This window comes from Syzygium oleosum, unplaced genomic scaffold (genome assembly GCF_021117445.2).
Source record: "Syzygium oleosum isolate NSW1041296 unplaced genomic scaffold, Sole_v2.1 Sole_v2.46, whole genome shotgun sequence".
Taxonomy (NCBI): Eukaryota; Viridiplantae; Streptophyta; class Magnoliopsida; order Myrtales; family Myrtaceae; genus Syzygium; species Syzygium oleosum.
In genome coordinates, this window is record NW_026607530.1 from 1,704,965 (window position 1) to 1,730,171 (window position 25,207).

Genomic DNA, 25,207 nt, shown 5'->3' on the forward strand with positions numbered 1-25,207 from the left:
TCTCTCCCGATCTAAATCTGAGAATTCTTTTCTCCCAGTCTAACTCTTAGATCTAGGAGTTTAATAATGTTTTTGAGATTCGATACCCTCATGCGTTATTTGTGTACAAGTCATCCGTCTCCAGTTTCAATGATGATTGTAGGAGCTTTGGTGTCTCGCTGAACCATGGAGATTTGCTCTTACAAATGTTATGTTTATGTTTTTTCAACCCGTATTGGATGTTTTCGTACAGTAATAGTGTAGAGTAAGCCGGACCTAATGCTAATAGGTAACGTCGTAGTTTTCGGCATGTGCTCATCACTAATGATAATACGAGATTTAGTAATCGGCCACCGATTATTTTGCTTGACAGATCCATTTTTATAAAATGAGAATGTGCTTAAACCTGCCGGTGTTATGTTGATTCTCCTTGTTTTTTGGATTTGGCTTGTTTTGTTATATTGTGGGCTTGCTTCAATTTTCTTTGTCATGAAAGGCATTGTACTTTTTATGTATCGTTTTGAGTAATGAATACAATTTGCTTTTGATAAAAAAAAAATATTGAGCCTTTCACCAAATTAAGCATGTCTCGATTCTCGAATAAATGGACATTTTTTTTAATTCATTGATTTGTGATAATTTTAATGGGAGATGGTAAATTTTTAATGTTATCGTAATCTTTAATAAGCGATGGTAATTTCTCTGATGTGTTGAAAAATAAAATTATCAGGTTCTTAAATTTCTAGATATGTTGTGAACCGTCAGGTTTGCTTGATTTATTTTTGGGTCATAAGTTTGCTTAATTGAGTAGTGAGAGTGCTAAATAAGCAAAAAAAGCCTCGGATCACTTGAATGCACCTTTCAAAGAGGATGGCATAACTTTAATAACAGTTGTAAAAATTAAAAATTCGAACGCCCCTTTTTGTCTAATCACATTGATCCGGTGTATGTACATACATGGATTCCTTGAATCTGCCAAAGATTCAAGATTCTCTCTATTTTCTTGCAAATCGACATCAAGATTTTCTCCCATTTCTTGATGTTCAACACCCGTTGCATTCTCTTTTAACACCTGTTGCATTCTCTACAGAATGGACCATGACCACCATATAATTGATATCCACATAGGTGATGGCGGCGAGCCAAGGACTGTCGATAGAGTAACTAACGGCAGGCCAACGTCCAGAGCAAGGTGCCGGCGCCAAAACATGGTGCGCGAACCTCCCTTCAAGAAAAGTCTGCATTACATGAAATGGAACAAATCATTACTTTTATATAATACATAAGTAAATTGATTAGTTGGCATTACATGAAGAAATTGAATAAATTATACCACACGTGTGAAATAGAGTCTATTTTTCCTTAAAACAGAATTATTTTTTTTTATTTTACAAAATAGTCTTGAGATTACTTGGTTCAATCCATTAATCCCACCTCAAATATCAAGTGATAAACTTTCCAATACTGCTAAAATAATAGCGATTAGATATTTGACATAAAAAATATGATAACTTTCCATCACATCATATGCAATCCGTTCGGCCCAACTTAGGAAATTTGCAATCCTAACATATTTTTGAAAATCGAATTGCATTTTCAAAAGTTCGGATCACAAGCTTTCATTGATATAAAAATCGAGTTAACCAAAAATCGGATGAAACATTATAATCGGTTGAAATTTGTGAATGGGTCGGCCTACACAATATTTTCTCATCGTTTGATTGATACCTGAGAAGTTGAGGAGGTGGCAGGTGAGGAAGAAATAGGAATCCCCAGATGGAAAAGGGGTCAAAGCGTCAGATAAGGCGAGATACCAGCAAGCATCTCTCCTCTCCCCAACTTTAAACAACACAAAAGTGCCAAATATAGTCAGACAGAGAGGCGCGGAACAACATAAAAGAAAATGTTCTGGCTTCTTCATATGGTGTGACGGCTGTGGCACAGGGAGAGAAGAAGCCTCCCACCATCATTCCCCTGCCACCGCCATCAACGTAAGTGGAGACTTGTATCCGTGTATTCATTTTGCATTTTTGTTGCCCCTGCAATGAATCCATCATGTCTTGCATTGTTGCAGGCGCAGAATGGCTTTCACGATGAAGCAGATGTCCTTGATTGTGGCGACTATGGGCATTTTGTCTTTCTTATTTGGTGTCATTGCGGAGAACAAGAAGGTGCCTCCTCCTCCTCCTTGATGCCTGCAAACAAACTCTTACCCTTTACTTTTATCTGCTGTTGTTCCTAGTCGAAACAAAGTTCTTCTGCAGGTTTTGCTATGATTTCCCTTGTTCCATCTTCGACTTTGACGCACCATTCCTTTATTTTTATTGCATTGAACTACTGATAATGTGGAATTCATGTCTCATGATTGATTCAACATTTCTTCTCCCACCCCTATGTCACGAAAAATATAATATTTACCTTTTAAGGTTGAGGGCTGGCCATCTCACGAACCCAGCCTTAATGGCTAGGCAACGGTTCAACCTTATCAACGCCCTCCCGCTTTCCTATCATCTCAACCTACTGCATCGAGCAATGAAAAAATCATTGAAAAAATCCAATGGTTGACCTTCCCATGTATGAATTACATCACATCCATTTCCTCCCCGCATGCCCATGAGTCCGCACTCCTCTTTTTTCTTTATTTTTCAAATTACTTCTGAGGTTCTTACATGTGCTTTTTCCTCATGAACTGAACAGCCACCATCTGGGACCCCTATTGCCGGAAAAGATGTAGTCATATGCAAGTATCCATCTGATCCAACTGTCCTCTTTGGATCCCTGTCTGTTGCATTTCTCGTCGCATCTTCGGTGGCAGGCTACATTTCTCTGTTTTATCCTTACAAGGGGAAGTCTATCCCACAATCTGCTCTCTTCCACAGTACTACATTCATCGTATTTTTCAACATTGCTTTGTAAGTGCACCGTCCTACCCTTTTGTCTGATGCTTTTCATTGTGGGAGTTTATAAGACACGAAACAATTCATTATTATGTAGACATCTTACAACTTCTAAATCTCACATAAACATTAAGGCCTCAGATAAAATGTCGGATTCTGATGCCATGTCCTATATCTTGGTGCATTGCTTTCAGAAGCAATGGACCCAGCAAAATATGTTATCTAAAGCAATTTCATTGGTATCTAACTTGATATTTATAAGAGAATAGAGTAACTGAGAGAGTAACCTCGAGTACCATCTGTCCATCTTTTATTGATTTCAAAGCTGCATAGCATTCTGATTCTGCATGATCTTTTGGGTGACTGATCATCTATAACTGCAATTCCATCGAGGGAGGGCCAAGTGGATGTTCCCATTCTTTAACTGTCAGGATCTGGGTCGTAATAATTGTTTGTTGAGCATTTCTAGATTAACTGAACGCTGAAGCTTTAAATTTCTTATTAACAGATGGCCTTAGCATCACGTAGACACAGGAGACTACATGTCTCTATGTTCGTGGTTAAATATTCCATATTTATACACATCTAATGTTCTTAGGACTCGAGCTTTCACGGGCAATCCTTAAATCTAGGAATTAGTGTGCCGTGCATTCAAATTATTTGCTCAACATAATGTCGTTCATTCAATACTTAATAGCCTTGAGCAAACATCAACTAATTTTCTTTTCTAGCCTTGTCATGGACAGCGCTCCTAAAATTTGGCAATTACTAGTGAGAAGAGGATAGAAAACTTTCATATTGCTACTAGCTTTTACTGGCCGTCCATATCTTTAAACACAGAAATTTGTGTTCTGGTCTATGCATAGCACATGGATTGTCAATGAGTTATGTTCTTTCTTGAGAATCATGTAGTAACAGTAGATAGGATGAGTTGAGATGGGTTAGGTTTCACTAAAAAGTAATAATCACAATGACAAAAGAACATTCAGATGGGTTAGGTAGTTGAGTGCATTGTATTAGCTGATGGTACGGAGCATCTCTGCTAATCAAGTTTCCCTGTGTTTCCTGGATATGACCGCGTAACTTCACAAAAGGTTTTGGACTGGACTAGCAGCAACATTTCTTCTATGGCCTACCATCACTGAGCATCTCCACCTGACGCGCAATGTTCACCACGATCTCAGCACCGAGTGTCCAACTGCAAAGACGGGTCTCCTTGGTGGCGGTGCTTTTTTCTCCCTCGATTCATCCCTGTTCTGGTTGGTCGCCCTTATGTTGGCCAACAATGCCCGTGAGGACTACTTTGGTGAAGCAGATAGCAAGGACGAGGGTAACGCTGATGACCTCCTCGTGATGGACACAAAGGGGGAGTCATTGTTTCCCGTCGTATGAATGTTATTCGCCTCTTCTATTATGGAAAACTCAGAAAAGCGCCATAAGTATATGATTCGTCTCTAGTAGTTTGTGCTTTGACCGGATCCCATTCTTTCTATTCTCGGTGGACTATGAAGCAGAACATGCAAATTGAGAATAAATGTCACCGATCAATGTAACATCTCTGTATAAAGTAAAGTTGATCAGGATTCCAAGCATATTCATTTCAGCATGCAACCAAAGAGCCATGCCCTCATTCCTATAGGACCTTTTGCCGTGTTTTTCATAGAAACTGATCCTAAGAATTAACGGAGTTTTTTCTTCTCGTCGCTTAGTAACAATGCTTCACATCTCGGAAGCTCCCTTGCAGAAAAGGCGAGCCTCGGTTCCCTGGGACGAGGCCAAGAAATCGTACAGTTTTCGAAAACTACACTAAGCACCCGCAAGTCGACCCAACCCAGTAACTTTTGAAGTTTCTTCTTTGGGCAATTCTATCGCTTGACGTAACAAAATGAATACCAAACAGAGGCCTCCGGCGAAGCCATAGATATGGACCACCAGCTCTTTGTCCTAAGCAAAAGAAACAGGGAGAACATGAAGAAACGCCCTCGGTCAGAAAAGTACCCTTAGGCTGCATTTGATAGACAGGATAAAATTCAGGATATAATAACATTTATTCTATCCTGTGCTATATTTGATTCCTGCTTAAGATGGGATAAAGCCGAATATAAGGGGGATATAGCCCGGATAAAATTATTCCAGAGGGGAGGTGGGATAAAAGTGGATATGATTTCTCATATTTATGATATAAAAGATATTTTTCTTGAAAAGAACTTTTTAAATAATAAAAATAAATTAATATTTAAATATAAAATAATATTTGAGTTATAATATTAAAAAGATAATTTAGAATAACAAAAAAAAATAATTTTCGTTTTTATATATTCCTATATTATTTATATAATTGAATTTCTTTCTACTCTATAACATATATTTATTATCTATATTATTACATATTTTAGGTATAATAGTATAGTTTATAAGTTGATAAAAATTTTATAAAGGATTGATGGAAGGGAATAAAAAAAATTTAAAAAAAGAGATGGAAAAATTTAAAAAAAATTGAGTAAATAAGAATGAGGTAGAAGAACCCATATTTTAATAAACAAATTTTAATTTGAAAAGAATCTTTATAATTCTCAAAAAATGAGGGGCAATGAAATTTCTAAAAAAACCTACCCTCGCTTGTCTCCTACTCCTATGTATCTGATTCAAGTTGAAGCTTTACGACTTCATAGTTTTTTAGTTCACGTCAAAGTTCCATGAAAGTGGCAAGAGAGTCTAAGGCTGCGCATGACAACTTGCCAAACAGTGTTTAATTCTGTTCTTTTGTTCCCAGAATCAGTTTGGGAACAGAAATGCGTTTGTTTAATTTTTTGATTCTGGGCACAATTTTGTCAAAAATTGTTCCCAGAATCAGTTTTCAAGAATAAAAAAAAAGTAGCTTCTTGATTCTGGGAACAATTTTGAGAATCAATTTTTTTTTTCTTCTTCCTTTTCTTGGTTTTTAATGTAGCTTCTAATGTCCGGCCCGAGGACCGCCCTCGCCGGATTTGACGAGAATAAAATATTTTAATAAAAAATATTATTAAAATAAAAAATATTTTACCGGCCATGGCCGGCGACCAGGCCATGGCAAAAAAAAAGAAAAAAATATATTTTTAATAAAAATATTTTAATAAAAAATATTATTAATAAAAAAAATATTTTACCTGCCATGGCCGGTGACCAGGCCATGGTAAAAAAAGAAAAAGTATATATTTTTAATAAAAATATTATTAATAAAAAAAAATATTTTACCGGCCATGGCCAGCGACCAGGCCATGGTAAAAAAAATAAAAATGTATATTTTTAATAAAAATATTTTAATAAAAAATATTATTAATAAAAAAAATATTTTACAGGCTATGACCGGCGATCAGGCCATGGCAAAAAAAAAGAAAAAAAATATATTTTTAATAAAAAAAATATTTTACCAGCCATGGCTAGCGACCAGGCCATGGCAAAAAAAAATAAAAATATATATTTTTATAAAAATATTTTAATAAAAAATATTATTAATAAAAAGAAATTTTGTTGCATTACCAAACGTATTTCTGTTCTTTTTCTATTCCAGGGATGGAATTTTGGGCCGTTAACAAACGCCTTAAAATGCTCAGAATTAATTCCGGGCACAGAATAAAAAAGAATCATTTCTGAGCAGAATCTATTCCCGGGCACAGAATCGTTGTCATGCGCAGCCTAAGCTTCTCCTCATTTGTAGCTCTCCGGTTAATGTCTAAACTCCACAAAAGTAGAAACAGAGTCAAAACTCCTCTGTAATTTTGTGGTTCATGTTGAAGTTTCACAAAAGTAGCAAGAGAGTCCAAACACTATACTTTTCGTAATCACAAAAGTGAATGATCATATTTTTATTCTCTTACTAGATTTGGTAGTGAATTATGAGAGATTTTTATAAGATTCGTTTGTGCATTTTCAAATTCATTTATATTGATGTTGTAAATAACAAACAATGGACGTGATAAAATATGAAAATATTCAATTTTATTACAGCGATTCATCAAACGGTGGATAGAATATGGCAAAATCCTTAAATTTCATATGTTATCATTCTATGTAATAATTGGTGCATACGGGTAACGTAACCCTCGCATTAAACTAAACTTAAATTGGATCCCTTTCTTTCTTTAATCTGTTTTTTTAATAAAAAGAATATAAATATTTAATTTTTCTACGCAAAACGTGCTTGATAATGCTGAGGACACTGCAATATCTCTGTTGTATCCTCAAAAGCATTATCTTATAGTCTTCTGACATCACGCTTGTTGCTTCATCTCGGTCTTTTCACGTCCGGCGCGTCGAAAGAAGTGAGGATGTACTTCCTGGGACTCACGGGCAACTGGACTGCTAATGTCTCGTCCTCGCTTGACATATTTGTGGTTAATAGACCTGACCGTGACTGACTGTTACTGTGAACGGGTGAGCTCCATCGATGTCGGACTGAAAACGGGATTGGGATAGACCAGACCAGACCAGACCAGACCACACACAGAAGAGAAATTGATGGAGGGAAGGATTGAGGGCTGTATTTAGAAAGGCTCTGCTATTGCTGCTTCTCGGCGCTAATATGGTCAGAGCCCCCTCTTTCGCTTGTCCTCCAATGGCGATACTGCTCAGTGCCAGATCACGGCACGGATGTTCAACCCATGCTACTTTTGCCGCAAAGGGTTTCAGCTTCAGGTGTCAAATTGAGTTTCCATCTCTACTTCTGGCTCTCTTTCTTTATTCGATTGCCGTACATCTTCTTGCTTTTTTGGTTCTGGAATTATGGTCAGGGGAGGGTTTGGTGTAATCAGTATGCAAAGGGTGGGAATGTCAGAATCGGCCGCGAAGACAGCCAATTTATCTGCTTCTAGGAAGCAAGTCCTTCAGTTGCCGAATTACGAGCAATATCCCATCAGTCAATTCCTGAGTCATCCATCCGGCGTTCAAGCAATACTGAACGCCAGAGCTCTTCAGAGTTTTCAGTTCCTCGATGCTAACACCTACAGGTTCTTCACTTCCTCCCCTCTTTCTAATTTATGATTGAGCGGTTTCTCTGGACCCCAGGACTACTTTGTGTTGTGCCTCTCTGTCACCATACAATCTCTTACGTATGTGTACTTGCGAAGGTGTACTCTTCCTAAAATCCAACTTCTGAACTTCGAAGCAACTCCAGTAATGGACTTGAGAATGACTTTGACCGATACAGATTGTATAGTCGAGATGCTCTCTTGCAAGGTGAGATTCTGATGTCTAGAGATTGCGTTTAAGGACCTAGAGTTGTGGATGTTATGACAATGAACTGTTTAACTTACCGTACCCAAGGTTGATAGGAACATTCAGAAATAGTGTAATTTGTAATGGAAATTTGTCTTATGTTGGGATGATTTCATTGAATGTTCAATTGCCCACACATACTCTCTGGCTTGCAGAAATACATATCTCTAAACTGACTTTCCTGGTTAACAAAAGGGTGCTTGTAAATAACATACTCTGATATAGATGCATTCACTGTACATCTAGAGAAATTCTCCTTATGGATGACGCATTCAAGGGCTGATAATGCTCTCTTTCTGAGATTAGCATCTTAGCAAATGTATCTTGAAAATAATATGCAGTTCGAGGGTTCAAAGGTCGTGGAACGCCAAAACAACCATTTTTCAGGTACACATGGACTAAATTACTTTGCAAATGTTCTAATTAGTGAAGCGGTTCAGTCTGGACTGCTATAAGAACCTTGGGTTTCTTCAAATGGAAGTAAATGCTGAATTCTCATTTGAGTAGTATTTTCCTAATAATAATGGACTTTATAAATGTATATCTCGCATAACCCCATATATCAATAGTGAGACCTGTATTTGATGTATGAACTTATCATGATAAGACATGGGGCTGATAACATACATTGACACCGGAGCTTGACAGTAATTTTCTGAGAAGATTTCAGCTGCATGTCAATGCTTTCTCTGCGCTTTGAGCTACTTGTGGGATAAAAGCATTCTATTGGAATGATGATGACATTTCTTGTTCTCTCTTCTCACAGCTTTCATGACAAATCACATGAGATGGGATACAAATGATTCTGGGAATACAGTGGAGGTTGACGTGAAGCTGGGTGTTACTCTCGAGGTCTTTAGCACTCATCAATGTCATCTTAACGATTTAAACATTTGTCTTTATGATATTTGCAATTGACACAATTTCAATTATAGCAACTTTAACTTTGAGATAGCACACTTGGCATCACTGATGTTCTCAAAATTACTGCCTATGTATCTTCTCGGAGAGATGTTTAATTTAACTCACAATAGTTGGCATGGACATATCGTTAATGGAGGTGCTGTTTCTCGGAGCTTGTAAAATATCTTAGTTTTTGACAGATGCCTCTTACTTGATTTAATGAACTCTCCATGATGTAGTTGCAGTGAAAGAATATTGAAGAGGATGTTATGTTAAAATGTCTCTTAGGTGTTAGTACGCAATTAATTACTTTATCATTATGATCTGGACATCAATATTGCTTGGGGTGGAAGAGTAAAAAGTTAGGAAATGTTTACTTTTGCCTTCTTCAATGTCAACGCTGGAATGAAAAGTATGATAGTCTTAGGTGCTTCAGATTAAGGCCTCTCTAAGTTGCGGCCATGGCTGTCATATTACTCAATGCCAAACTTGGTCTGGCATAGAGGTGATACAGTTGAATCCCAATTCGTAGGAACCCATGGCCAATATCATCAGTTTTTCTGCAAGTTCTCCGGCTGTTGGAGCTTTACAATTGCAAGACATTTTCGTAGGTGTATTCAAGTCTACAGACATATTTATGTGAACTGATTTCCTGTTTCCCTACTCAATTGTTGCTTTTCTTTCATCATTGTTTTTTCACGTCTCAAGAAATTACCGAGTACTCATAGTAAATAAATTATGTGCAGATTTTCACTCGACCATTTGCTTTGCTGCCATTGTCAGCTGTTGAAGTCCCTGGAAATGCGTAAGTAAATAATTTACGAGAAATTTATTTGTTGATTAAGCTCTGTGATCCATCGCACTTAAGTAGTATCAGACAGACAATAAGCCTTCTCTTAGCAATTGGCATCGTCTACCCTCTTCCCTCACCTATCACTTTTTTCTTATGTTTAGTGAGGAAAGTTAGAGAATGAGGCGACCTTTAGTTGGATAGAATGTGTTAATCCATACCTGTCTTTGAAACTATTGAAATTATGTGGTTAATATATACGAATGAATGAGACTTGGGGCATATGCTTCATGCATGGACTAGCTCTAGAATTTTTAAAAGGATGTTTAATAGCAAGTTAGGAGAATAATGATAAGATTGTAATTAGAACTAGTACTTGGAACAGGTATTTACTATGAGCAGATGGTTGCATGAAAAAAGATGGTCAAAGCAATTGCATTCTTCTTGGTAGTGTTCTGAGGTAGAGAATGACAAAACAACTTTGGCTTCGCACGTAAGAGTGTAACCTGTATGGCAGCAAAAGCACCATTTAGATTTATCTTCTCTACAGTTGAGACATTGTTCACATCGAGTGGGATAACGCGACATGCATAGTCTCAGGCATGACTCTTCAATTCTTCATGGTTGGAATTAGGTCATAGGATCTAGGGGTGGCAATTTGTGTCCGGAGGTCATGTTGGCATAATGGTGTACTGCAAAAACAGGTCAATCCAAACACGACTAGATGACCTGCTTGACACAATCATGCTTGAAAATTAATGGGTTGACACTAAGCCGGTGTAACATTATTAAATAAAGGATTGATGGGTTGACACAATTGCATGACCCGGCATGACATGAAATTAACCCACCATCATGAACCAAACATACTCAAATTTTTCAAAAGATCTATTTACAAATTGTAATAACTGTCCACAAAATATCATCAAATAAAGTTAGAAAACATGTTCATGGTCAATGAAATATGATCAATTTAAAAATCTTAATGGTGAATAACATGAAAATAATAGTCTTTTAGCTAATCATGTCTAAACAATATACAAACAGATCGTGTAAACATTAAGCTGTTAATTTCAACGGGATTTGCGGGTCAATTTTGTGTCTGGTGGATTGGACACAAACTCTAACATGACAAAGATCATTCATAGTATCTTGTGGGTTGACATAACATCTTTTGAATACAATTAGCCTCATCTTAAATCTGTTAATTTCATATCGTGTTAGAAATTGCCACCCTAATAAGATCCAGAGCATATTACGGATATGACCAGTGTGGCATTTCTCTGAAACACAGCAACAAAAATGATTTCTGTTCTGTACAACTTCCATTAATCCACTGGCTCCATATCTTTTGCACTCAAAATAACGATACTTTCATATCGAACAGAGTGATGCAAGCTCTAGTGGATAGGCTCGTACCACTTCTTGTGGGGCAGCTGTTGCAAGATTATGAGCAATGGGTTCGTCAGCAACGTGAACATCTGTGATAAAGTTCATTTTCTTTTTTGGTTATGCGATTTCTAATTTTTTTAAAGATATAAGGACATTCTTGACCTTACCCTGTTAGACAATCTGGTTGTTGGCATTGGTATGGTTCGTGAAGACAGCCGATTCAATGTGAGGTATGTATACTGTGGTGGATCTCTTATCATGTTTAGGGTGGTCTCTGGTTCTTCGCCGTACTGATGAAATGAGAGCAATTAAAATCATGGGCTGATTTATTTGTTCTGTCACATTGAAACTTTTTTTTTGCCCGGTAAACCACAGAAATTCATTGACTGAACGCGAGTCAAGGTACATCATTCATAAGGAAACTGCAAACAAAGGAGTCTTTATGCAATAGATCTTTAATAGCGTCCGGAGCGTCATCAAACACAAAATCGTCGGTCAACCAAAGGAGTCTTTATGCAATAGATCTCTAATAACGTCCGGAGCGTCATCAAACACAAAATCCTTGGTCTTGATCCTTGCCTAGTCATGCCAAAGCATCTGTGCTTCCATTTGCTTTCGTTCCGCCCAGCAACTTCCTGCAATTATCAAGAATAAACCCCTTAATGTTACCTGCTCATCCGACAAACCTGAACTCTAATAGCATCAAAACCCAAGTGCCCAAAAATAACCCTTTCATAGATCATCGCTCGGAAGAGCCCCAAATAACACATAAGCAGCAAAAAACCAAGATCGTAATCCCACAAAGCCCCAAAATCCAAATGACCCACGAATAGCCCTCATCTTGAAATAAACTCTAAACGTAAAATAGTTTCTTAGTAAATTCCAAACGAGGCAAAAAAAAAAAAATTCAAAATTAGCATCAGATAACCCCCCATAAAACTCTCAAGCCGTTAATAAATTCTCAGCACTATATATCCCAAATAACTTATGATCTCTAGTACTCCATGATTAACCCTCAACTTCTAAAAACTCCTTAATCGAAAGTGGGCCCTTAATCAACACTCCACAAGCCCAATAAATCCTTAATTGAAAAAACTAAGGGTGCGTTTATTTTGCGGAAAATATACTATTTTGGAAAATACTTTTCAGGAAATCATTTTCTAGGAAAATGAGTTTATTTTCGGTGTTTGGCTCAAACCTGAAAAAGACTTGGAAAGTATTTTCAGTTGTTTGATAAGGGAAATCTGATGGTGAAAATTATCAAGAAAATTTATATGTTTTAAATTATTTCAAATTATTTGTTATTTTCACATTATTTTTATTAAGAAAAGAATATACATGAATGTTTTCCTTCTTAGAAATATAAGAAAAAGAAAAGAAGAGGAAAAAAAGAAAGAAAAGAAAATATAAAATATTAAAAATTCAATATGAGCAATTCCGGAAAGTGATTTCACCTTTTTAGATTAGGAAATTCACTTTTCTAAAATTAAACATGATATTTGTGTTGATCGGAAAGTATTTTCCGTTGACCAAATCATTTTCGGAGAACCAAACAGATGAAAGTCCGGAAAATACTTTCCGGGAAAAAACTTTCACCAAAACAAACACACCCTAAGAATATGACCTTGAAACCACGAATGTTATAAACAATTTAGCAAACCAATAATCCCAAATAACCCCGTTTACGGTAGTTAACCTAGCTATAAACCTTGAATAATACCACAATGACGGATCACACTAGAAGAAACCATTAAATAACCCTATTTAATATCTATTGTCGGTGGGGAATTGAATAGAAATCATTGTTGAAATTTTCCTTCAAATTAAGTTTGAAGTAGTAGTCTAGGGTGTTTTTGGTTTTGGAGTAGTGCATTGCTGCTCAAATAGGAAAATTATTCAAAAAGTTCTAAACCTATTGCAATTTTGTATAAATTATGGGCACGATATGAGCAAATTGGAACCATCTATGTAGATTTGAGATTTGAACTTTTTTAATAGGGTTGGTTATAAGATAGAAAATATTCAATATTTTAAAATTGAAATATGTGATTGATAAAATATAATAATTGATTGACGCAATTGCGCATTGATATTGATAGAATTTTTTTTTTATAAAATCGCTAATTGAGGGTATTTTGGAGGAGGCAAAAGGAATTGTGATTTCTTAAAAGAAAGAAGTTCTCAGTACTTTTAAGAAAAATGGCATCTTTCATTTATCCAACAATAATATGAGAAAGTGTTGTGTCGAAGATATTTAGAGAGAACTATAATTTCTTGCCTTCACTATGCGCTAGATAGTAGATGGATGGGAGTTGTGTTTAAGAGAAGAATAGATAAAGGTATCGAATTTCAAAGGTTAGGTATATGCTATACAAAATCAACGACATTTTAGTCATTTGATTTGGAAGAGTGTATACATCGAAAAGTTCACTTTTACTTGCCTATGATTTTTGTAAACGAAGAGAACCAGATAGACCGACTGTATTTGCCTTAGATAATCACCTCATTTGTAAATTGTTATCTATGTATATCTTGTGTACTCCTCATTATATTGAATATACGAAAGTCACACATTTTACTTCGTTTGCATATTTTTATCTCGCTGCATTTCCCATCATCTTTTTCCACTCGTAGTCTTTAGTTTAGGGGTGTTCCTACTTTTTTTTTTCCTTTAAATTAATTTGTAGTTATTAGTAAAGTTCTTAAGCTTTTAGTATATTCTCAGTATGATAAATAATTTTCGTATAATCAATTATTGTTGCATTGAAAATTACTAATTTTCTACGAAACTCGCTCGAACCTGCATGACATGTTTCTTGTTGCTTTTTATTTATTGAGAAAATGACACTACTTATCCCTAAACTTTACTTAACGTGTAATGTCATTCTTGAACTTTCAACTTGTGTAATTCGATCCTCAAAGTATTCCTAAATGTAGGGGTGAGCGGTTCCCAGTCCGATCCGATCCAACCCAAGAACTGGAAACCGGACTGGGAGGACCGGTTCCCAATTTCTAGGACCGGGGACCATACCAGCTAGTCTTGGGACTGTGGATCGGACAGGAACATCGGTCCGGTCCGGTTCTAATGAGACCAATCACTTATTGATAAATGCAAGATTGAGAATTGGAGTTCTAATTAAAGTGGTGGGAGAGGAACTCGATCCTGTGACAAATGCGACGATGGTAATGGGCTTTTGCATAGACGCGTTCAAGGCTGCAGCTGATATGTTGCCCTATGAAGTAAAATTTGACTTCATCCCCTTTACAAATTCAAACATATTGATGGCTGCAAGCTATTATGACGACCTGATATACCAAGTTTACTGTTAGGTGATCTTGAATGAACCCAGTATTCAGATTGTCTGTTTTTCAACTGTGTGCAACCATAAAATGACATGCTCTGCTTCCGTGCATGAACGACACTAGACAAATAGCACATCCAAGTACATAAACATCGGCCCGGTCCGGTTCCCACCCTAGAATTGGGAATCGGACCGCTCGGAAACCGGTTCCACTTTTAGGAACCGGGAACCGGATCAATATTCTCAAGAACAGGACCAAACCGGTCAGTCCGATCCGGTCTGGTCCGGTCCCGGTTTGGGTAGTCCATCTTGCTCACCCCTACCTAAATGTGCAATGTAGTCCTCAAATTTTTTTCATTTTTTCAATCTAGTCCCTCAATTTTCCATGATAAAGCAAATAATTCCTACGGTCATGTCCAGATTTTTCCTAATTGCATTATTAGTGACACGAAATAGAGAAGAAACAGAGAATTGAAAAACTTAAACTTCGACTCTAAAAATCGCAAGAAAAGACCGCGAAGTTGTTTATCTCCCTTGTCGGACCCTAAAAGTTGCTAAGTCCAATTTTTATTTTTTCGATAAACTTAAATTTGAACTCTAAAAATTGCAAAGTGCAGATTTTTAAGCTTATCGTTGTCCAAGCAAGACGCCACGACCAAACTTTGATTGGAAAGTATTTTTTAGTTACCGTACAAGTTTTGGGTTTTGATGATATAAAAATAATTTGGATTATTGGTATTACAGTGAAAATAAAGGATAGAATTTTTCAGAAACCGTCGCTCGCTGTCGTCGAATTGCCGCGCAGCCATTGCCATCATGAGCCCTCAACTTCGCACGTCAATCCGTCGGCGAGTTAGCGCCTCGCCCGACTCGAGTCATCTTCTACGCCTTCGTCTCCTTTTCTTTCCGTACAGAGCTTAAGACCTATGTCTATGGAAGTCGCGACCGACAAAGGTCACTAGCCTCACACAGCCACAGATCTGTGGTTGCATATGGCCGCGGTGTCGGGGCTCGCCTAAGTTAAATCGCTCGATTTTTTTAGGAACGGAGGGAGGCCCTCAGCCTTGTTTATCATTAAAATCAATACCAAAAAAAGGAAAAAAAAAACAAAAAAGGGAAACTCCCCGCCGTGAGGGCATCTGTGTAATTTGGCAGCAGCAAGAAGACAGAATGCAATTGATAGGGGAGAGAGGAGAGGAGCAGAGGAAAAGGATGGGGGTTTGTGATTATGGTGGACGGAGCGTGTGCTGTCAGCTGCTGTCGGTGGTCAAGTCACGTGAGGGATGATACAATGTATACTCAAGCAGGAGCCAATTAATAAGGGAAAATGCTAAATTAATCTGGGCTCATGTATATGATAGATGAAGTGGACCGATGCTCATGGAAAAATTCACCCGATATTTCGATGCATGAATTAGGTTCACATGCACTGATCATAGAAAGGAAGTTAGAAAGCTGTAAATCCAATCCATATGTCGAATTTGGCGGCCTCACTGGTATAGGCAACACCAGCCCTCGCTGGCCATCAGAGGAAAGAAAAAAATAAAAAATTCAAAAAATTAAAAATTATTAAAAATTACAACGTCAGCATTGACCGGACGGCCGTTGCCGGCCGACGTCCACGTCAGCACTAGCCGATCATATTTGATCGGATGGACTGAATTAGCACAATTGTAAAAGGTTTAGAACTGAATTGGACAAAAAAAAGTTTAGGACTGAATTGACACAATTAAATTCTTCTTCTAATGCTTACAGGTCACTAAGGACCTGCATGATAACTGGCCAAATAGTAACTAATTATATTCTTTTGTTTTCAGGAACATATTTGGAACAAAAATCTGTTTGGTAAATTTTTTATTCCCGAAAATAGAATTAAAAAAAATTGTTTCCAAGAATAGATTTGGAACAGAATCAATAATAAAAAAAAAGTTGATTCTTTCTTCTCGGGAACAACTCCAAAATCAATTTTTTTTCTTGTCTTCTCTTCTTCTTCTTCTTCTTCTATCCAGCCAGCCACCGGCCACCGCTGCTGCCGCCGCCGGACGCCAGCGACCAGCTGGGCTAGGTCCGGTGAGGCTCACCTAGCCAGGCGAGCTTTGGCCTCGCCCAGATCTGCGAGGCTGAGCCTCACAATGGCCAAGCGAGCCTCCTGTGAGCTTGCCGAACCTCGCCCAACCGGTCATTGACGGTCGTCGGCCACCGCCCACAAAGAAGGATGAAGAAAAAGAAAAAAGAAAAAAGAAAAAAGAAAAAAGAAAAAAGAAAAAAATAATAAAAGTATTGAAAAATTAAAAGAAACAAAAAAATTTAAGAGGCCTACCAAACACGTTTCTATTCTGGGAATAAAAATTTTGGGCAGTTACCAAACGCTTTCAAATACTCGGAAGTTATTCTCGGGAATGAAATAAAAAAGAATCATTTCTAAGCAGAAATCGTTCCCGGACACAGAATCATTGTCACGTAGGCCCTAAGAGTTAGGGCTTTTCCCTTTTAGGTTTAGGACTTTTTTGGTAATTTGTACGTGCCAATGTTTTACGAGCGACTTCGGTTGGCTAAAGAATGGTTGATAGAAGCTAATTTTGGTATATGCAGCTGATCTTGGTTGTTGTTGTTGAGTTAGTATCATGAAACTTCAGTCGCGAAGTGGCTATTTTTCTGTCGTGAAACTCAAAATGTTTAGTTACCACGAAATTGATTTAGAAACTTAGAAAAATACTTACAAACAAACACCATATGTTTAGAAATGCTTTGATATTTAAATAATCTAGCCAATCGTGGCATCAATCAGTAGAAAAGTTGATACCATCTAATTTAACTAAATGGAAAGTACGAAAGTGCGGTATACATAGTTTTGCCTTGCATCGATATACAGTCATTAGATAAAAAATTACCACCCTGCAAAGAAAAAACAAATAAAAGAACAGCATAGCATGAGGAGGGGGGGAAGAAGACTGAAACGTCAGGGGATTAGAAGGGCCAAGTCAAAGTCTGCGAAGACTTAAACTACCAACAGTCCATGATGACCCAGCTTTGCTCAAGATGGAATCACGCCAATGATTCATTTATTTGGTACTTTGTGCCTCACAGTCAGACTTCCATAAACGTAGAGATTATATCAAAAAGAAGAAAAAAATGTCACTAGATCACTCTGTAAAATCAAACACCGATTCACCGTTCTCTCTTCACCTCATTCATCCTCCAAAAATCACATCACAACAAATCGATCTCCAATTCTCATATTCATCCATAATTTCATCGTACGATTTCCTTTGATCAAAAACCATCCTATGAAAATTGAAAATCAAATAAAAACAGACTCTTAGGGTATGTTTATCTCGCTGAGCATTATTTTGGTTGCAGGAAAATGTTTTTAGGAAATTCAATTTTAGAGAAAGTAAATAAGAAAAATTTGATTATGGGGAAAACAAGTTGAAAAAAATTAATTTTATTGTAATTGGTAATAAGTAAAATCCACTAAAGGTGGCTTGTATCGTTAAAAGTAACATGGAATAACTAATAAACTGGAAGCGATATCATCTTCATTTATTTGTAATCCATCAAAATAACAATGATTAGAGAGAAATTAGGATAAAAATTAGGGAAAAAACCACCAAAAACCTCAAACTATACCATTTGTAACACATTTACCCTGAACTTTTTTTTGAATCACGAAAAACCCCAAACTATGCCACTTGTGACACATTTATCTAAAAACACATAACCCATAAGCATTTTCGTCTTTTTCTTTTTTTTTTTCCTTTTTTTTTCTTTCTTCTCTCTTCCCTCCGTCGGCCATGGCGGAGGGAAGCCGGCGAGGGTCGCCCTCGCCGGTGTTGGGCAAGGGCGGCCCTCGCTCTCCCAGGCGAGGGTGACCCTAGCCGGCGTCAGGCGAGGGTCGCCCTCGCCAGATCCGGTGAGGGTCGCCCTCGCCTGGGCGAGCAAGGGCCGCCCTCGCCCGACGCCGGCAAGGGTGACCCTCGCCAGCGCCCTCGCCGGCTTCCCTCCGCCATGGCCGGCGGAGGGAAGAGAGAAGAAAGAAGAAAAAAAAAAGAAAAAAAAGAAAAGAAAAAGACGAAAATGCCCGTGGTTTATGTGTTTTGGGGTAAATGTGTCACAATTAGCATAGTTTGGGGTTTTTTGTAACCCAAAAAAAAGTTCAGGGTAAATATGTCACAAGTGGTATAGTTTGGGGTTTTTGGTGGTTTTTTCCCTATAAATTATGAAACCATATCATGTTTTTGATAGAAAAATTGAGCATTAATGAAGCACATTCTTATCACTTCAACGCAGCAAGACATTAGGGAAAACAATTCCTTCTTGCCAATCGTTGTCCTAAGCTTATTATGTTTAGTCCATGGTAATTGTTTTCTATCAATTGAATAGTTTTACGTAATTCAAGTGCTGGAAAAAAAGTACGGAAAAAAATTCTTCTAAATGGTTTTTCATCAAATAAACTAATCCTAAGTCAAATAAAAGAAGGAAGAGTATGAGGGACAATTTCGTTTTCTCTTTTCTTTTTCGGGTTAATACCCTGAAAAACTCTAAACTGGTACACTTATGACAAATTTACCCTAAATTAATTTGTTGATCATAAAAAATCTCAAATTGATACACTTTTAATAAATTTATCCCAAATTAAAAGTCGTGATCGATAGAGGTCGCCAGCCTCACATGGCCATAGTGTAGGGTTTCTCAATTGCACAAACGCAGCGGAATATATTTATAAACTGAAACCCTAGACAGAATCCATGTGTATATTTAAATCTAAACAGAAGTTCGACACATACCTTTTGCAGATTGAAGGTAAATTGACAATCGATTGTGTCTGGATTAGCGCCCCAAGTGTTGCGCCTCTACCGGTATCCACACACATGAACGGAAGTCTCTAACGATCCAAGTGCTAGCTGAAGATCTTGGAGTTCTTTTTCTTGATCGCCTTTGATCTTCGAGACTTTCTCTAAGATCTCTGAACAGAGAACAATTCTCTATCTATTCTCCTGGAGGTGTTTTAGGGTTCCACACTTTCATGTCACCCACACTATATATATATATATATATATATATATATAGCCTCATTATCAACGCGAATTAAAACAAGTTGGGCCGGGCAATTTGGGTCCGCCAAACCGTCTACCTTAAATCGTACGTTTAATCGTTATCTCATAACGCGCACGACCGCGTAGATACGTTGAATAGGAGAATAAATTAAAATCTACTTCGTATTTTAAGTAGATCACGGCGCACAGAAAATATTAACTCAGTTCGCTATTATGTGCGACCCTGTAGGTTCACTAAGCATTAGCAGTGTGCTCAAAACTCTTTTTGGCCCACAAGTCATAAGCGGTCTCTAGCAAGACATTATGACTACCTAAGTATAGTGAAGGTCGGTTTTCCGACACAACCTGATCCACAACTAATATTAGAGTATCAACCTTGATTGATTCCTAGGGCAAACCACTAACATCGTCCCCCCAAACTCTCATTGGGTGACCGGTTCATTTAATGTGACTACACGAGCACCTCAAACCACGCAATCATTTTATTTCTCAATAATTAGCCGATGCAGACGTGGTACGTGCTCCAAATAATAAATAACTGCCATTTTCACACATAAAAATGCAGTAAAATAATCACACGTGATCACGAACATATATTTAACCTGTCAAACTTGGCATGCAGTCCTTTTAAAACATCCTTACCCCAGTTAAATTATAAAATAGACATATAAACCCGACATCTCGAGGTTTATTGATTATATGTCCATAAAACCTTCATTAAAAATTCGGAAACATAATTTCACATGGGGTAGGTATTTTTCAAGGCAAAGCAAGCATTAAACAGCATGGCACGTGTAGGAAACTCGCATAAAAATCAAGTAGAAATTACATATAAGCAGCACTTATCGCCCTATGGCGATAACCTATCAATCCTTCCTTGATAATTTATGGACTTTTTGGCAATAGCTTATCATTAAATTCCCGATGGCTTATCGTCCCTTTGACGATAGCTTGTCACTAAATTTTCTAATAGCTTATCGCCTATTTGGCGATAGCTTATCAACTTTTCCTTGAGAGCCTATCGTGATAGCTTATCATCCTTTCTGATAGTCTATCGCGATAGGTTATCGACTAATTTGTAATTAAATTATACTAAACATACTTCATTTAATGAAACTATTCCAAATTAAGTTTAACTATAACTAAACTATCCCTAAGCAAGTTTAATGGACTGATCGAGGGATTAGAGCATTAACTCACTGGTTAGCAATTCCGATGACACAGGGACGACGGTAGCGGTGAGGACGACGCGCGGCTAGGTCAAGAATGGCAAGGGGGCGCACGGCGAAAATGGGTCTCGCGGTGGGGGTGTTCGGTGGTGGTGAGATCAAGGGGGAGAGAGGAGCGGCGGACGGCAGCTCCACGATGACGGTAGTGATGGACGGTTGACTGGCCAAGAGAGAGACAAAGAGAGGGAGAGATGGTTGTAGTTGAGAAGTGAGGGGGAGCGAAAGAAACGTGAGATGAGGGAAAAGAGAAAAAAAAAAAGAGAGAGAGAGGGAGAGAGATAAATAAACATGGGGGAGGGGGCGGCCAAAATGAAAAGTAGAGAGAGAGAGAGAGAGAGAGAGAGAGAGAGAGAGAGAGAGAGAGAGAGAGAGAGACTTGAGGGAAAAGCCAAGAAATTTGTCTTCTTGTCCATTAATGCAAGAGGGCATTTTGGTCATTTCACATTTTGGGCATGGAACTCCCATTTTGTCCTTGGGGCATATTCAAAAAATGAGCCTTGGAATTGGGCTTGAATGAATAGAAATGGGCTTGCAAAGTTAATGGGCTAAAAAATGCTATTGGGCTTGAAAATGGGCTTGATGGACTTCCTTGGCCCACATGGTCGAACCTCAATGGGCTTGAGGCCCATTGGGCCTTCGTTCGGCCTAGCTCCTTTTTCAACATTTCCGCGCTTGCCGATAAATTTGAGAAGTAATGAGGCGATGTCCAACAATTTAGTCTTGACGTCCTTAAAAGTTTGATACCCAAAATCGGATTAAAATTCATGGCTAAATTCAACCAACTGCAGTTTTAGTACATTTCAAACTAACGGGCAGCTTTTAAGAGTTATGCATATTTGACCAGTGGTTAAAATGATATCAATCCACATTTAAGTCTCATCGATTCATGGATGACCTCGGTTGTCATAGAATTGTGAGGGATCAATTACTTGTTTCAAAGTACACGATCATTAGGAATCGATTTAGAGTTGTTCATAATCCATACAATGGTCATGCGAAATCACCTGCGATCCAATTATATTCTCTTGGCGAATCAACCTATAATCATTCCTTGATTGGCCTATATTGGCACAGGATCGTCCATTGTCAATTCTTATGGTCGAATCGTCAATCCATGATCAAGTTCTCTAGTCATACGTACTTGAATCCTTAATAGTCTTTCCCCTTTGATTAGTATCTCATGAGTGGCCAACTCAAAGTAAATGTAACTAACAGCGCATTGATAAAATAACCTTTCATATATCCCGAAATGGGTCGAAATTTCATATGTCCATTGAAATTAATCATGATTTTCAACATTCTTGGGGTGAGTAAACCAATTAAAATCAATTGAGATGTTTTTAAAGGATGTGATTGGTTTAATTTCAACGAATTTGGACCGTTTCTCTTCAAAGTAGCCTATTTTCCTTCTAATCGAACAAGAATCCTTTACAAAGGATCTAATTGCATAAAATCCTTGAAAGAGCCTGTCAAAACCAACCTAGATCAATTAAACCGGTTCGGAACGGTCCGATCAGTTTCCGGCGGAAATGGCTGATTTGGTCATTTCCCGGCGAGCAACCGGCAGCGGACGACCACCTTCGACTGGCCCAAGTCATAGCCGACTCACTCATGTCCTTGCACAAAATTATAAAATTTACCCCAACTAAAATTACAAAATTGCCCTCGGAAATAGGAAATTACAAAAATACCCATGATTAATTACCAATCCCAAGATTAATCATGGCCGTTAATTGAGAGTTTATCCTAGCCGTTTAAAATGACATGTGTCCATTATCATCCAATCATAAACTAGCCTAGTCTCTAAGTAATTTGATCTTATCTAAGAAGATTGAATCCTAGCCCCTGGATCAATCCAAGGGTTAAGATTTGATCTTGCAAGGGACTATATAACCCATTTTCCCTCCAAAATTGAGAGGGCTCTCATTTTCAGATCTAGTTTCTCTCTCTCTCTCTCTCTCACACACACACACACAAACACACATACACACACATACACATACACACACACATATGACCGATTCCTCACTGCCTTACGTCGCCGCTCGCCGGCCTTCTTCCGGTGATCCAATACCGCTATTAGCTCTTATCGCCGTTAGCTACCTTACGACGTCCTCTCACCAGTTGCAAGACTCGTCGCCGCCACCCCTCACTGGAGAGCCCCCATCGCAACTTCTTTTCTTCTCGTGCCAAGACCGGCTTGCATGTCGGTAGCTCATCCATTCGGTTCAACCGATAAATCCAACATCCGACAGTCCTCCTACGGCGCTCCTCAGCTTCTGACGATGTTCCTTGGCGAGTACTGAGTCTTGTGGCCGGTAATCGTCAAAAACTTCGACAATCAAGTTTGAAATTGAAGAAATCAAGGTATAATACCTTCTCGTACTTGAATCCGATTAAGAGAGGGTATATTAGATAGCCAAGGCAAGTATTCGAATCCTAGGATGCTCTCTCATACTTATGTAGATGATATATATGGTCTATGATGAGCTTATGATGATTTATGATGAGTAGATTGTTTGATTAAGCATGATTGCTATTTCTAGAAAATTATAGCTAGTTTTGGACTGATATGATGAATGTCTTGAAATGAGCTGGAAAATGATCTCGTTTGATGTTGATATTGTTAGCTATATCCCACATGCCACAAGCATCAAACTACGCTCATAAAAAAGGGGCAGGTGGTTGGGTAGCTTACCTTCAATATATCAAAAGAGGGTTCCTTCAAAAGGGGATCACTACATCTATCAATGCTCGTCCCCACGATACCCCAGTGCTGTCTCCGAGTCTTCCATATCGTCGTCCCCCTCGGGTTCCTCCTCGGGGTCGAACTCAAAGGGCTCCGGCACAGGATCGGGCTCCATGGGCTCCGGATCAGGAATCGAGTCTTCAGGAGGGTCTTCCGGGTCAATGACCTCACCATCAGGAGCATAAGTCTCCGAGGGGTCCTAATCCATCGCATCATCGCTGCCATGGTAGGGACCTTCGAGCCCACGAATAGGACCAGTGATCTCCGCCCCCTCACGGTAAAACCAAGCTAGGAAAGTGTGGCACTTCCAAAATTCCAAACCCTCGTCTACCTATACCGTAGAATAGTGCCTAATATATGCCTTATCTACACCCACTGGGTACTTGGTCTCCACATGATCCGTATGCATGGGGACCCCAAAACGTCAAGGTGGCAAGGTCATGGTCGGGGGGCTGAAATGGTTATAGACAACTATGATAACGAGTCTCAATAAGTGAACACCCTAAACCCCGCATAGGCCAACACGTACTACAAGACAACTCTAAGCACATAATTCAAATAATCAACATGCGATCTTACCCTGCCTCAGCAGATTCGCAAGTCCTGCATGTCAGTCCATCACAATAATACAACAATACCTCACCGTACATACAACTCATGATATGGCCTACACATGCACATGCACCAACAATAATCCGAACATAATCAAATCTCAACCTCGACACACCGCATTCACCAATGTGTAACACGCACACGTGTTTCATCCAGATTATTCATGACCCACGTAACACGCATCAGATCCACGACAATTCACAACCCGCGTAACACTCATCAGGTCCACGACACAACCCGCGTAAGACGCATCAGGTTGGCGGTCTTCCGGCATAACCGAGCATCGTCTCATGTAAAACACCTCAGGACGGGTTCGATTCCCGCGTAAAGATGCATCAGGGTACTTAGTGATCACACGAGCACGCCATTACTCATTTCATTATCTTTTCGCTGCGTAATAACTCATCAGGGCACTTAGGTGATCACATAGCCATGCACACATTCGATTCCAAACGACATTCTCATGCTTAGCTGACACTCGAATACAATCACCCTCCAAAGTTCCAGGTCAGCCCACACACACACCGAATCAGCCACGGTTTTATCAATTAAGGCCATGAACGCTCAAACACAACCGATCACATTTAGGCAACCAAAACCAACCATCAATTCACCGCGTACGACACATAATCAAGCGCCAATTCAGCCCACAAAGCGAGCTACGACCAGCCACAGCACAAGCCACCAATCAACCACATTTTAGTCCACAACTCAACCTATAACTTTAACCAATTTCAATCCAGCAATCCAGCATTTACTCAGCCATAAATTGCCCCTAAATTCGTTTCTAAACCATCACAATTCAGTCCATCAACCAGCCATGCTTAGTCCACATCTCAGCCTCTAACTTAGCCCCTAAACAGTCATTAATCTCCCTTAAACAATCCTTAAATAAACCTATTAGTACCCATTGTCCTAGACAAGGTTTAGGGTGTCACTTACCTTTAGTCCTAAGCAAGAGGAAGCTGAACCAGGGGCAGTAACTAGTCTAGCAAGGCAGCAGCAGCTTCGCTGGAACAGTTGGGGTCTCGGTGGGCTTGCGGC

General features: G+C 38.6%; 2 protein-coding genes across 3 annotated transcripts; both read left to right on the top strand.

Annotated features, from left to right (window-relative positions):
- The first annotated feature begins 1,837 nt into the window (after positions 1-1,837).
- Positions 1,838-4,333, top strand: LOC115692672 (uncharacterized). Of its 2 annotated transcripts, none has more exons than XM_030619601.2 (4): positions 1,838-1,970; positions 2,054-2,150; positions 2,677-2,891; positions 3,971-4,333. In XM_030619601.2, the coding sequence occupies exons 2-4, from the start codon at positions 2,061-2,063 to the stop codon at positions 4,266-4,268; spliced, it is 603 nt and encodes a 200-aa protein (XP_030475461.1). In that variant the 5' UTR covers positions 1,838-1,970; positions 2,054-2,060; the 3' UTR covers positions 4,269-4,333. The 2 variants fall into 2 exon arrangements, with proteins under 2 accessions (XP_030475461.1, XP_056162654.1); XM_056306679.1 differs by having other exon boundaries at positions 1,923-1,970; positions 2,060-2,150.
- A 2,806-nt stretch (positions 4,334-7,139) lies between these two features.
- LOC115692698 (uncharacterized) lies at positions 7,140-11,553 on the top strand. Its single transcript, XM_030619642.2, has 7 exons — positions 7,140-7,550; positions 7,646-7,861; positions 7,982-8,090; positions 8,471-8,516; positions 8,896-8,981; positions 9,779-9,837; positions 11,210-11,553. Exons 1-7 carry the CDS (start codon positions 7,438-7,440, stop codon positions 11,307-11,309), a joined length of 729 nt encoding a protein of 242 aa, XP_030475502.1. The 5' UTR covers positions 7,140-7,437; the 3' UTR covers positions 11,310-11,553.
- The last annotated feature ends 13,654 nt before the right edge of the window (positions 11,554-25,207 follow it).

Excerpts from the sequence above, each read along its gene's own strand:
- LOC115692672 (XM_030619601.2), top strand. The coding sequence starts at position 2,061 with ATGGCTTTCACGATGAAGCAGATGTCCTTGATTGTGGCGACTATGGGC. Across the intron at positions 2,151-2,676 it reads TCATTGCGGAGAACAAGAAG|CCACCATCTGGGACCCCTAT; the intron begins GTGCCTCCTCCT and ends TGAACTGAACAG. Across the intron at positions 2,892-3,970 it reads GTATTTTTCAACATTGCTTT|GTTTTGGACTGGACTAGCAG; the intron begins GTAAGTGCACCG and ends ACTTCACAAAAG.
- LOC115692698 (XM_030619642.2), top strand. The coding sequence starts at position 7,438 with ATGGTCAGAGCCCCCTCTTTCGCTTGTCCTCCAATGGCGATACTGCTC. Across the intron at positions 7,551-7,645 it reads GCAAAGGGTTTCAGCTTCAG|GGGAGGGTTTGGTGTAATCA; the intron begins GTGTCAAATTGA and ends AATTATGGTCAG. Across the intron at positions 8,091-8,470 it reads TCGAGATGCTCTCTTGCAAG|TTCGAGGGTTCAAAGGTCGT; the intron begins GTGAGATTCTGA and ends AATAATATGCAG.